This window comes from Sceloporus occidentalis, unplaced genomic scaffold, assembly GCF_023333645.1.
Source record: "Sceloporus occidentalis isolate IW3139 unplaced genomic scaffold, rSceOcc1.0.p SCAF_4, whole genome shotgun sequence".
In the NCBI taxonomy this organism is placed as follows: Eukaryota; Metazoa; Chordata; class Lepidosauria; order Squamata; family Phrynosomatidae; genus Sceloporus; species Sceloporus occidentalis.
Genome location: NW_028316984.1, coordinates 118,829,482 through 118,843,649, shown reverse-complemented (window position 1 = coordinate 118,843,649; position 14,168 = coordinate 118,829,482). Strand labels below are relative to the sequence as shown.

The 14,168-nt window shown below is 39.8% G+C and overlaps 1 protein-coding gene across 1 annotated transcript in view; it reads left to right on the top strand.

Annotated features, from left to right (window-relative positions):
* The window catches only part of SLC6A5 (solute carrier family 6 member 5), an 82,747-nt gene that overhangs the window by 40,412 nt on the left and 28,167 nt on the right, over positions 1 to 14,168 (top strand). The window contains exons 8-10 of the mRNA XM_089523484.1: positions 3,272 to 3,384; positions 4,860 to 4,991; positions 7,577 to 7,676. Coding sequence (XP_089379610.1) covers positions 3,272 to 3,384; positions 4,860 to 4,991; positions 7,577 to 7,676 — 345 coding nt within the window. The remainder of the gene's footprint in view (positions 1 to 3,271; positions 3,385 to 4,859; positions 4,992 to 7,576; positions 7,677 to 14,168) is intronic.

The window sequence follows — 14,168 nt, the reverse complement described above, 5'->3', positions numbered from 1 at the left end:
GGAAGGGCCACCGCTGTTTAGTGCATGACGAGCACGCACTAGGGTTAGGGCGGTGCAGAAGCACCGCCCTTTTGTAACCCTAGTACGTGCTCGTCACGCACTAAAGTGCCGGTCTGTAACCGGCCATAGATAATTTTGCCCCTTTTCTCCATTTTGTTACATTTTAAATGTAATGTAAGCCACCTTATAGTTTAAATAATGATAATGATATCAATAAATCATGTATAGCCTGCATTTTCCCCAATAATGGGACACAAGGTAACTTACAAATGATCAAAGTCAGAACTGATTAAAAGCATATAAAAATATCAATAAATGCATGCATGCACACACGCACTTACAGACACACACAGTAATTAAAAAACTATTAATCTACAGTTATAACCATTTAAAATTCATATAAGTCAAATATAACAAATCAACAAAACAGCTCTGTTAAAAGCCCATCAGAATGAGTTCCTCAATGCCTGCCAGGGTAGGAAAAAATTTACTTGTCAGCAGAAGGAGAGCAAAAAGGGATCCATCACAGGTTCCTTAAGGAAGGAATTCCAAAGTCTGGGAGCAGCTATCAATAAAGGCCTCCTCTGAAAATCTTAGAGCTTATCACATTGGGATATATGGTTCTTCAATAGACTGGGCCCAAATCATATAAATGAAACAAATGACATTATATATTTATAACTAGCATGACTTTATAGCAATATGGCAAAATAAGAACCACACATTTAAAACAGAAGTATATTGGCATTTCCCTAAGGGCAAGAACTGAAGAAATAAATCAAAATTGGAAGGATAACATCAAAGACAGTGCTCAGAAAGACATTGCTGTGGCTTCATGGGTAAAGGGGAGGGGAGGAAAAAAATACTATGGGTTTCCTTTTTTTAAAGGAGTTAAGTGTTTCTCTCTAATGTGGCCATGAGACAAGGCTGCACAGCCAAAAGACTTCAGCAGTTTGCAGAAGAGAAGTACCACAAAATAGAAGTGGAAAGGACAAATGTGAGATAATGGTTTGTTTTTTTCACATTCTGTTAATGACAAGAGGATTCTGCTTTGTCTCCAAACATGTCAGTGGCCATATGATAACTGTTTCTGTTGCTCAAATGTTGAGTTACTCTGCAGATAGGAAGAGTGTCTGGTTTTACTCACATACGTAGTTATGAATCTAGTAATTGCTCAAATGTATGTCTTACTCTTGATGACCATAACTCTCACCTGCCCATGAGATTAATTTAGAGAATCCCAATCAAGTGAGATTTGCAATTTCATTTTCTGCAATTAATTTTTCCCAGAGGGTAAGATGAATTCTAGGAACTCATTATTTTGATTCCTTAATTTAATTTTCAAATGCAAAACACTAGTGCAAACAGCCTTCTTATCTATAGTAGTCAAGAAGAAATCTTTAATCAAAAGATGAAAGAGCATGCTCATGCATACATAAGGTCCCCTAAGCCTTTTTGCCCAGAAAAACCGCCAGTTAACAGCAGGTTTTAAAGAGAGCTGCTTGCATAACATCACACCAATAAAAATATTTTCCACTAGCAATCTTTTTTAGTGCTTGTCAAGGATATCCCAAACATTTTGCAAAGTACATATTAAAATTAGCTGTCTTGCTGATGAAATGGCTAGCACTGCTACATCATAGCCTAGCACAAAACAAATGGTGGTGGTAGAGAGAGATCTGCATGTAGCAAGTAAGATGTAAAGGGACAGAGAAGAAGAATTATAGATCAGAAAGAAATTGTCTTCTCTCTGAATGGACTTCGAAAGAGACAAGTGGATTGCTTGAGCAGAAGGCAGCTGAGCCTCTACTGAAATGATCTTGAAAAATTGGATTACCGTATTCCTATGTAATTTATTATCCTCAGGAGTTATTAATCAGAAATGTACTAAATGATCACACATAAAGAAATATTAAGACAATTATTGTCATTGAGTCTACCCTGGAATAGCAAAAACTGACTTGAAATCTAGCCCATGCACACCTATTCCAGAGTAAGCTTCTCTGAATACATGGAGGACACTTCTAAGCACACACTGTGCTTGTACATATTTAAGGATATTTGAAGGATAATGGATGGGGGAAATAATTGCAGACACTCTCCTCCTGTGAGTGTCTGCAAGCAGGCAAAATTAATAACAACCTCTCTGCCAATGTTGAGTCCCTCATCTTAAAAACAGTTTCAGGGACCAACTTTCTATGCCAATTTTGGGATAGGGTGGGCAAACTGTTGCCCTATGACTACATGCAGAATCCATGGTTGTTTTTGCAGCCCTTGAACCCCCCCCCCCTTTCTACACTGACTTGTTAGGTTACCCTTTTTCTGGCCAAAGAAAAAAAGATGAATGACTTCTCTTTGAAGCTTCCAAGGAGCCTTCCGCACTACACAATTATAAGGCAAAGGTTCCATCTCATGGAATCCTAGAAATGGCATTTTGGGGAAGGGTATTCAGAATTTTCAGCCATAGAGCCCCTCTAGTGCCTCATCAAACTTCAAATCCCAGGATTCCATAGGATGTTTTCATGGCATTTTAAAATGGAATCGTAGTGCTGTAATTGTGTGCTTGTGAATGGGTCGCAAGAGTGATAGTTCACCCATTAAATAGGTTGTAACTTCCTCCTGCAGTGTTTAGCATTAAAAAAACCCACAGTTTTTCACAATCAGAAATTGGCTTCTAGCACTTCCATGTTAGGGATATTTTGGGCAGTCTGTGTAGCCATTGTAGGATCGTGGGCCAGAAAACTGGCTCCTGAACTCACCACAGTTGCCCACCCTGGTTTAGAACCAATAGAATAGAATTACATAGGCATGATGCTAAGAAGCACTGCAGTATAGCAAGAACACCTCCAAAATATTCTTCTCACCCCTATACTTATCTATTTGCATTTTTAAATTCAATATATGTAGCAAAGTCTTTGTTCCTATAAGAATGGCCTTCATTATCCCTTTGCTGTTTTCCCCCCGAACTAGTTTTCCAAGAGTTATTACTGCAACATTTTGAGCATCATATATTCAGTGGCCATTTGATACAGAGATGAGCCTGGAAAGCAGGAAGTATGTTTCTATTTTTGTCATCCTTAAATCAAAGTGGATACAACTGTATTCTGTTTGACTAAGGAAGACAGAAGCTGGCACTTTCCCAAACTGCTACAGTGTTGACACTATGGATTCCCTTTTCTTATCTGTAGTTCTTTCTTAAGCTAATTTGTAATTATTTAGTATTATTACAGATCAACATAACAATATCTGTTTCTTGTGTTCTCACTTCCAGGTCCTGGAATTGCCTTTGTAGTATATCCTGAAGCTTTAACCCGACTTCCTCTTTCACCGTTTTGGGCTATAATCTTCTTTTTGATGCTCCTAACACTTGGCTTGGACACCATGGTAAATTCTTGTTTTTCATCTACTTCCCTGTAGTTCATTGGAGGACAGTATTCCTTGGATTAAAATTGTAATTCAACAGGTTGCAGGATAGAGTTCTGGATGGGCATTAATGGGAGGGATATGTACATAGGTTTGCTGGAGTCAACATTAATTTTGAGGTTAACACAGTACCAGAATTGGCCTTTGTACACTAATAGGTAGCAGCAGGGCCCATACAGAGTGAAATTACTAAATTCAAGTGAACTGCCTAGCTGACAGTGGGGAAAGAGCTAGAAGTTAATCAGTCAGACCTGTAGGGAAGGTGATTCATATACTGTGACCAGATGTATTCCTGAATTTTCAGTACAGGCTAGGGATAAAGCAATATGGAACTACAAAAATCCCCACCACCAGAAAGCAGTTGGACCAAACGTGCCAGTTTAAGAGAAGCTGGATTTGTTTATTTCATTTGTCTGCTGCTTTTCTCCCAGAATAGGATCCAGGGTGGCTCCCAGAAAGAGTAAATTAAAAATGAGTAGTTAGCCACCTGCTGATGAAGTGAATTACAGTCTTAGAAGCTGAAATCTCCAAGAACAGAGAGGATAGAGGAAAGTAAAGGAGAATCAGTTTTGTAGGGAGAATCAGGGAGTATTCAGTGAACAGTTGATGTTATTGGGATTAGGCTTCACAATTTACAGCAGATATTAAGATCCTGGCGCTTGGAGTCCTGTTGGGTTTTTTAAAAAAATGTAATACATAGATTAATGTTACCTGCAAATGATGTCATTGTTAGGTATGGAGAAAGGCATATTGTTAGGAAGCTGCCTTATACTGAGTTGGACCATGTGCCCCTTATTATCTACTTAAGGTGACTAAGTGGCTCCCCAGGGTTTCAAACACCATATCTTTTGTGTGCAAAGCAGTTTTCCACCACTGAGCTTTGGCCCTCTCCCTTTTTTTGCTTTTTTAGAGATGCTAGTTGGAAAGAAGTAGGGAAAGGAAAGGATATTCTCAGCCAAAAAGCCATGTATTTTTCTACACATATTAATTTCTCCACAACACTTTGGCTTACTATGGAGGAATGCTTCTTTTGTGATAAAGTCCTATGTGTAAAGCTGTTTCAGTCAAACTAATCAATAACTTTTCTTCTTTTCATCCCATTTTTTCACCTTTTAATGAAGTTAATGTACTGACCTATCTGATACTTTTCAAAATGATTTCCTTCTCTTATGTAGACTGGCAAGGTCTTATTCTTGATTGTCTTTTTCACACAAAAATGCATATGTTGAATGGTATGGGGTTACATCTTAAAGACAAGGATGGTTTTGTTAAAGGATGACCCTTTCTTAAGAGTGAACTAGATAATCTCCAAAGGGACTACATACTAAAGCCTCTGTTTTCTGGCTTTAACAAAAGTATTAGAAATGCCATTTCCAAATAAAATTGGTTTTGCTAGATGTATTCTTTATTTATTTGTTGTCTTTGATATTCCTCAGTTTGCCACTATTGAGACAATAGTGACATCAGTTTCAGATGAGTTTCCGAAGTACTTACGTACTCACAAGCCTCTGTTCACTTTTGGATGCTGTATTGCCTTTTTCATCATGGGCTTTCCTATGATCACTCAGGTAAAAGTATTTTCTTAACATAACAATATAATGGGCTATGTTTTCTTCCAATGGATATAGTAAATAGTTATAGCTCCATCAGACTATTCTCTTTTTAAAAAAAGTGTGTAATTTAAAGTGAAATTTCAAAGCAGATTTTCATAGCAATCTAACCTCCTCCTCTACGTACTGGTAGGGTTAGCATGGGGGCAGGGATGTGCTTCTGCAAGTATGAGAACTATGTCCCCCCTGAAGGCCTTAGGTACACTACATTACTGTACTGAGTGCCATGTGTTTGGTGTTTGTCAGTAATCCCTGAAATATGGCACTGGACATTGTCACATGGAGGAAATTGGAAGGTCAGTGCAGTGTGATTGCAGGTGCAATCATGGGGTTTCACATTTTTGCGCAAGAGGTTTTCACACACAATCAAAGGCAATGCTAAGTCAATTCAAACCCAGTCCAGGGTCAACCAAGAGATGTGTAAATTCAGGAAAATATAGAATTTACAAATCCTGCTCCACTCCAAAGTTGCGTTCAATACGAATTTGGCAGATATGGAACACATGTCTCCATCGCCCTTGGATTGCCTTCAAATCAGGCTAGAATTCCCAAGCTCCTTTGCTGGCTGCATTTTTCTCTACTATGTTCCCTGGCTGCTCCCTCTGGGAGCAAAGGGGCAGGAAAAGTGAAGACGATTATGCTGCCCAGAGGGGGGGAAATGATCTGGCCTCCCCCAAAAGTTAAAAGGCCGGCACCAAAGTCTGCCTTTCCTCCGTCTGTCCCTCCTGGAGGGGTGTGAGGGGCTTTTCTCTCAGCCTCGCAAAGTTCTTCTCAGAGTTCTGGAGCTGTTTTGGGGATGAAGCAGCCCTCCCCACAGAGACACACACACACTGCCTCCCTCCTCCTCTCAGCCCTCTCCGTCTCTTTCCCTTTGCAAACTCATCTTCTCCAACTGGAGGGAAGGGATTGGCTAGGGCTCTCTCTTTCTCTCTTACGACCCTGTCACTGGCTTTTCTTGGCAGGTTTATTCAGATGGGGTTTGCCATTGCCATTTTGTGAGGAGGCTGAGAGAGTGTGACTTGCACCAGGTCACCCAGTGGGATTCGATCCCTGCTTTCTAGAGTCTTAATCCAATGTTCAAAACAAGTACAAGGTTGCTTTGGACTGATTTTGACTTGATGAATTGCCTAAATAATGTGAAATAAGGGGTAATGAATGTACAAGTAATGTGAATTGCATAATAATGTGAAATAAAGGGTAACAAATGAACAAATAACGTGAATTGCCTAAATAACGTGAAATAAAGGGTAATGAATGAACAAATAATGTGAAACAAGGCAAAACCATGGGAACCAGAAGCAAGCCCCACTGGAAGTGTAAAAAGCTCACGATCCGATTCTGCCCTTACTGTGCATGTGCAGGGATGCTAATTTGAATTCTAGACTATGAAGGTTACATACTCATATAATTTCCTTTGCATATGCACTACTTTGGCTTTGGAATGTGTGCTGTGTTCTTATGTGGTGTGATAACCATCCACGTACTTACATTCATTTCCGAACTGGCCCTACTTTCCTTTCTTTTGAAGTTGAGAGACATTCCTCCCATGTGATAATGTCCATTCTACCAGTGGTGGCAGGATTGGCTGTGAAGCTCCTCATTCTTCTACTAGACCCAAAATTGGATCCCTCAGTTATGCCAGTTTGTGATTGGTTTACCTAATCCCCCTTGATTTCAAATCTTCAACCCATTCTTCTCACCCTCTCTGGACTTAGGCTAATTGACCACTTTTCTGCCACATACTTAATGCACAAGGATAGTGCACTAGTGAACTCCTCACTTATACATTAGATTTTTAAAAAATTTAGTTGAACTTGCACTGAATCAGTTATGAACTATTTTCTGAGCCCAATAAGAACTGCAGTGTGTTAAGTGTTAGGACTGTTGTAATAACTGAAACTAGGGTTTCATGTACACTTCTTGTATATCCTGACACCAACAAGAATTCCACCTGAATGAGAACAGCCTACTGATAACCAGAGCATATCGCTTCTGTTTCTCTGCATTATGGTTCAAATAAAAATGGAGAGGGATATTTTGGGGGATCAGTAAGTTAGACTGGCTGTGACAAATACACACACACACACACACACACACACACACACACACACACACACACTGGTGATGGGGGCTTTTTGGTTCCACCAGTTTTCACTTTAAAAAAAAATCTGCAAACATTGCTCAGACTTGGGGACATTTATAACAACTCTTTAGGTGACAGTTTCCTCAGTATAGGTCTAGTACTGGGTGGATTCAGCTATGAAACATGACTGTGAGGATCTAAAATGTTCATCCTGCTGTATGGGGACTATGAGCTCTCTCCGCAATGGGTGAAAGTGATATGCAACTGGAAATTGATGAAAAATTCTATAATTCCTGTTCATGGATTCCGAGTCCAGGGGTGGCAGCTATGGGGTCTGTGATGACAAATCAGCAGAAACCTGAATCTGCTTAGAACTGAAACTGTTAGCCTAGTTTCCTTGATAGACCAACTCCTAATAGCTCTGGGCATTTCTGTTAGTAATTCTATGTTTTAATTTTAGGGTGGAATGTACATGTTGCAGCTTGTTGATACCTATGCAGCATCTTACTCTCTGGTTATAATAGCCATTTTTGAACTTGTTGGCATTTCATACATTTATGGTAAGTAAAAGATATATTATGTGTCACACAAATTTTGCATGGTTACCATGTTATCAGTTTATATGAAAATGGGATAAGTAACCCATAAATGTTCCTCGTTTTAGAAACAAAAGGCATTATCACTGACACTGCAGAATAAGCTTAAAGAGCACAACCAATTATTTGGAATTCCACTCAAAAAGCTTAGCTCTGTGCATATCACCACAGCTGGGCTGGTTACATTAGTAAGTCATTTGCAATTGATAGCTGTGCATTATAATTAATGTGAATGTTGAATTAACAGCAATGGGAAATGTACATGTAATGGGGAAGAATATTAGCTAGCATAAATATGTGCACTCAGGCTTTCAAGAATCAAGGTTCAGGTTCTGAGAATGGCTTATATTTATTTGATTTTAAGAATGATTGCACAGTCAAATGCTTATAATTGCATAAATTTCATTTACAAACAATATGAAGTTGTGTGTAACACAGAGGATTGCATCCAATAGGTGGATGTTCAGGCAGGCCTTTTCTCCACAAATATTATTTATTACCAATTAATTACCTGCTGCTCTTACAGTTTTTCATGCATATGGAAGATATGGTAGGGGAAAAATGAGATCTTTTTCAACACCCAGCTTTTGAATCTTAGTAAACACAGGAATGTTCAGAATATAGCATTCTCATTTAAATGCAATACCATTCCTCTTCCACCCTCAAATTTGCTCAGGAGTATTTGAGTTGTTATAACACAAACATATGCCTCAGATGCATTGCAACTGAGGATTGTTCTATTATGCCCAACCATTATCAGAAAAAGTAGGGCTTCAGAGTTCCTGAGCAGGTTAAATCATGGGTACACTGGTGGGTCAGGTTAGCTAACAAAACCCCCACCAAAACAAAACAAAACAAAACAAAACAACACCTCAGTCTATTTAGCTTTCATCATCAAAGGAATTTCTGGAAATATACCACTTATTGAAACTGAAAACATTAGAACAAATACAGTTTTTAAATTCAAATCCAACTCCCCCTCCCCCAACTAGATTAGACCCATTCATAAATGGGAAGCTAATAAATAGTTATTAGATTTTATTGATTCAAAAGGCCTATTCCTGTATAGAGCAACATCTGAACGCAGACCTTAGACTTTTAAACTGAACTATCTTACTTGCCTACCCTCAGACTACTGGAGGTTTGTAGATGGTTTCTGAAATGTACATAATGTGGCTGAAGAGCAGGATATAAATAGTTCAGACAGATAGATAGATAGATAGATAGATAGATAGATAGATAGATAGATAGCAGAGTATTTACCATATCCATAAAAATAGGTAACTTTTGTCTCAAATTAGTATTTCCCCCAGACATGTTCAGTATTTGCCTTCTGACTATCAAGGAAAGTGGGTAATGGGTAAACATGATGTAGAGAATAGGAACTATGACACCTAAATTCCAAAATAGATCCTACTGCCACTTCTCCCATGGCTTCTCTTCATCAGCTCAAAAAACATTTTAAAATATTCTTGAACCATTCAATGCAATAACTATTCTTATTGCTTTTCAGACCCCTTATTTTGCACATCTAGATGTGTCCCCTCAATAAGATTTAAGTTGAATGGATGGAAATTAATTGGATATTCCATGTACCCACTTGAACACAGAGGGGAGAACATTTGGCTGTAATGCATGGTAAGGGCTGAGCGTCTGCACACTCCGAGCCCTTACTGTGCTGCCCGGCCACCATTATGGCATGCCCCTGTCCATACAGCATGCACCATAATGACGCATGCTGGGTGCAGCATCCAAACAGCACTGTGCAGAAGGGGCATCATGACACCATGCCACAGCACTTATGACGCTCTTTCCAGGACGCAAAAAGAAGCCCCTTTTCGGAGCTTCTTTTTGCTCCTTCCAGAGGCCGTGGCATGTGGTTGCCGTGGCCTCCATCTGGGGATCAGAGGGGTGGCATTGAGCCGCCCTTATGTACAGCCTCTTAGCATTATTTACAGGTACAGAGCCCCCATCATCTTTTAAACAGTTGTGTTGGACCAGCCAAAAACCCCCACAACATACTGCTTCTGAACTGAAAGATACTAATAGATGTTATATCTACTAGCCATGGACAGATCTTCTTTAATATAAGCCATTGTACTTTCCCTCCTTTTTTCAATGGCTCTTAACATGGATTCTATTATGATGAGATATTCACAGAGTTGGTTTTGTTGACAACTTCCAGATCATTTTGGTGGTTAGTCACTGCCAATTCAGTTAGAAGCTGTTCTCCCAGTGCGGAAAACTGTTCCTCAAATTTTACACTTAAATATGCCGAGGTATCATTTGCCATTTCCTTGTCTATTCACCTCACTTTGGGTAGAATCTTTTAGAACATTTCCTTAGTTATTTGGGTTTCAATAGACCTGAATAGTTTAGGATAGGTCATGACAGATTGTGCTCTGTGGGTACCTGGGATTCTCTCTTTTTCTAAGCCAGAATGCTTACATGCTTTTACATGGCCATGTTTAATGGGATTCTAGTCATCTAAGAAATAGCTGTTGAGTATACAAGTGTCAGAGTCGGGAGTTCTCAAAGCAAACTAGCAACTAAGCCAGAATACAGAAGGACACTATCTGAGGGTGTTTCAGTCAGTTTCAGATCAACCAGCCAGTCTGACTGGGTACTAAAGTTCCTTTCAGTAGCTGTATAGGTTCATGCCAGGTAGTGCTAACCACTATGGATCTGTAGCTGCAATACAGCTATAGAGTGCAGTCCCTGGCCATTCACAGTAGCTGTGCTCAGGAATAACAGAAGGCAAGGCATTTGGCCTATAGAACTATATTGCTATTATTGAACTTTAACTGTCATAATTCCCTCCTGTATCATTCTAAGATTGGCAGTGTAGTAAGGGGCATTTCCAATCCTCAGCCAGAGTCCCCCAGTACCTCACCAAACTACCAACATCAGAATTCCAGAGGATGGATCCATGCCAGTTAAAGTGCAATAATAGTGCTTTCATTGCATAGTATGAATGGTCCCCTGGACAGCAACTCTTTTCCTTGGCAAGGGCCTACAATGGCATAAAGAAGATGACAACTTTGACAGTCCAAGTGCCTCAAAAGGAAACAACACACAAGAGAGATCTCGGACTGTATCACTTATGGCACTCTCTACAGAACGGCTACAAGATTAACTCACCATTCTTTACAATTAACTACTCAAATTGGCTTAAAAAAAGAAAGAAAAAGTTTGAAAGCAAATGGATGCTCATAGCCTGTTTCCATGGAAACCAGCAAAAGGCATATGTGCTCTCATCCAAGAGAAAGATTTAGCACTAAATAAGCTGCTGACAGATCTGAGTCAGAAGTGGAGAATATCAATACCAAGACCATTGTCTGCAGATCTGTGATGAACTGGGTTCCCCCTCCGGCCTCTGTCTGTGCCTTTTAGCAACAGCAACTGCAATATCCCAAATCACTGCACCAGATGTTGTTTATGAAATGGGTGATTGTGTACTGCTGTATGTCCCAAGAAGGAAGCATTAAAGTGTCAGGCATCTCTCTTTACATCTTCTGGTTTGACTTACTGTAAATGAATTGAATGCTCACTGGATATATTGCAAAGCATTTCAACTTTAAGACCTGCTTATAAGATTTGTATTGCTCCTTTGTGCTATTTTATTGTAATAGAAATGCCTTATAGACCTAGCTGGAAGTGGAAAGAATTCTCATAAAACAGCTTCCTTACAAGCTGTAAGAAACTGGTGCTTAGAGAAAATGCAAAAAGGATTCTGTTCCTTCCTCCAGCAGAGCATTCTAGGCACTCTCTCTTTGCTAGCCATTTTCTCCTTGCTCTGCTATGGGACCACTGAGGATCAGTTATCTGGAGGTAAATCTGATCTGTTTACATGTTGAAGTGGAGGATAAGAAAGTAAAGTAGAAGAAAAGGAGTCAGGAACTCCTATTGCTTTGTCTCTTTTCTCCTTAGAAATAAATTTAAGAAAGATGTAGTAGAGAAAGGGATGGGGGATCAAATTATTTCTTAAAATTATGCACAGATAACCATAATCTGAAAGATACGGGTATGCCTTCTATTCTCAGACAAACAATTTTTGGTTAAGCCAACCTGATCTTACTACCAGTCAATCTTGTCCCCCACAAGAAAACAAGTATCCTTTGCTCTTTAGTAGACTTGACTTTCTCTTTTCAAACTCTTTATGCTGTCAGCCTTCTACCAGCTCTTTTCATCATGCATAAACTGTCTCCCTATGTACTTCTGTTACTGATTTTATGCATCTTTTCTGATACAGTTGTGCCTATGTATGAAAAGATAGCCTGCTAACTATCTTTCAGAGAGTCCTAACTTTAGTTTTACAAAAATGGGGCACATTTTGTGCTGCTTTGATTATACAGTATAAGTACTTAAATAGACATGTAGGTGGGTTACAAACCGCCGCTTTGCGGCAGTATCCCAGCACTGCTGTTTACTCTGCGAGGGAACCGCAGCAGCCAAACCGTGCGACTCCCTCGCGGAGCTTCTTCCTGCGGCGTGGTTATGATGCCGCGAGGTGCCAATGGTGCACTCGCGGCATCATAAGCGCCGCGCGATGTGCGGACGCACAGCGTCCGCTACGTCAATATGGCACCCCCCATGTGGAAGGGGCGCCGCCATATTGTACGTATTGACTACTTATTAGGGTTAGGGGGGTGCGGAAGCACCGCCCCTTCCTAACCCTAATACGTATTCAATACGTATTTTTTGGCGGTTTGTAACCCGCCATAGTTTGAACCATTTCAGGACAAATCATTCTGGGTTAATAGCATTGGCATCTCTGCTGAGATGTCATTATAGTTGTTGTTCAGCTGAATCACCTGCCCAGCTGTAGATTTGCAACATATTCCAACAGATTCCATATGTCAAGCCTTTTCTGGCTGTTGTCAGGGCTATTTGCTCCAGTGATATGAAGAGCTTGGAAACCTGTGATTGATTTGCCATTGTTTTGTGGCAAATGTTTCTGAATTCTTTAGCCTGTAATACATACCTGCCAACTATTCTGAACTGGCAGGACAGTCCCAATAAATCTTCTCTCCTCATACTTTTCAGCTACATTAAAAATGTCCCAGTTTTCTTCTTACTTACCACTATCCCGCTTTGTCCTCTTGTTGCTGTTGCTGTGTGCTTTCAAGTCATTTCCAACTAATGGGTACCTTAAGGTGAACCTATCATGGGATTTTCTTTGTCCTTAGTCCTCAGCTTATTTCAATTGCTGTAAATTGAGTTTAATGTGCAAAAGGAGAGGATGGGGCAAAATCTTGGCCTTCTAAGTAGGCTCAGATAAAAGCAAACTGCTACAGACTCACCTAGCTTGTGCCATCTTCTTCATTTATAACTCCTGTCATCTTGACTACATTCTGATGTTGCTCAGCCACATACATCCCAGTTTTCATTTGTGAAATGTTAAGAAGGTATAGTAACGATTTCAATTTATTAGTACTGGACTTGCTGCCCTAGCAGTTTAACATTTTCAGAATTAGTGCAATGTTTTGTTGTGCAACCACTTTGTGCAACTGCTTGCATGAACTTTTAACCAATCTAAAGAATCAAAGAGTTGGAAGGGATCACAAGGGTCCCATGCCTCCTACCCCCTCATGTAGGAATCCTGGGTTAAAGCATCTCTGGAAGGTGGCCAACCAACTTCTATTTTAAAAGGTTTAGTGAAGGAGGTCTTACAATCAGGAAGTTCTTCCTGGTGTTTAGTTGGAATTTCCTTTCTTGTTAGGAGTGAAATCCTGCATAATTAATTGGAGCGGTTTTCATTTCCCTAGCATTATGTTAGATTTAGGCACTACATCCCTATGCAACTTTGAACTACATTGACATCAGTTATTGACATCATAATCTTTTGAAAGATTTTGTTGATGTTAACTGCCCTCAAGGGCCTCAATTCATGGTGACCCTGCCAATGAGATATCTCCAAGCCACCCATTCTCCACTGCATTGCTTAGGTTCTGCAGGCTCAGGTCTGTGGCCTCTCTGATTGAGTCCAACCATTTGGCATGTGGTCTTCCTCTCATTCTGCTTCCCTCTATCTTTCCTAGTATTATTGTCTTTTCTAATGAGTCATGCCTTCTCATGATGTGGCCAAAAAATCAACAGCCTCAATTTTATCATTTTGACTTCCAGGAAGAGTTCAATTTTGGTCTGTTCTAGGACCCAGCACTCTTCTTCAGCAGCATATCTCAAATGAATGATATTCTTTCTGTTGGATTTCTTCATTGTCCAGCTCTCACATCTGTACATGGTAATGGGGAGTACAAGGGCTTGGATGATTCTAACTTTAGTGCTCAGTTGTATATCTTTACACTTTAGGATCTTGTCTTCTTGTTTCTTGGCTGTAATCTCCGTTTTGATCAATGTTTGATCTAAGATGCTGAAAGTCTTTAATTATTTCAGTCTTCTCACTTCCTAAGTTGAATTTATGTATATCCTTTATGGTCATTATTTTTATTTCTT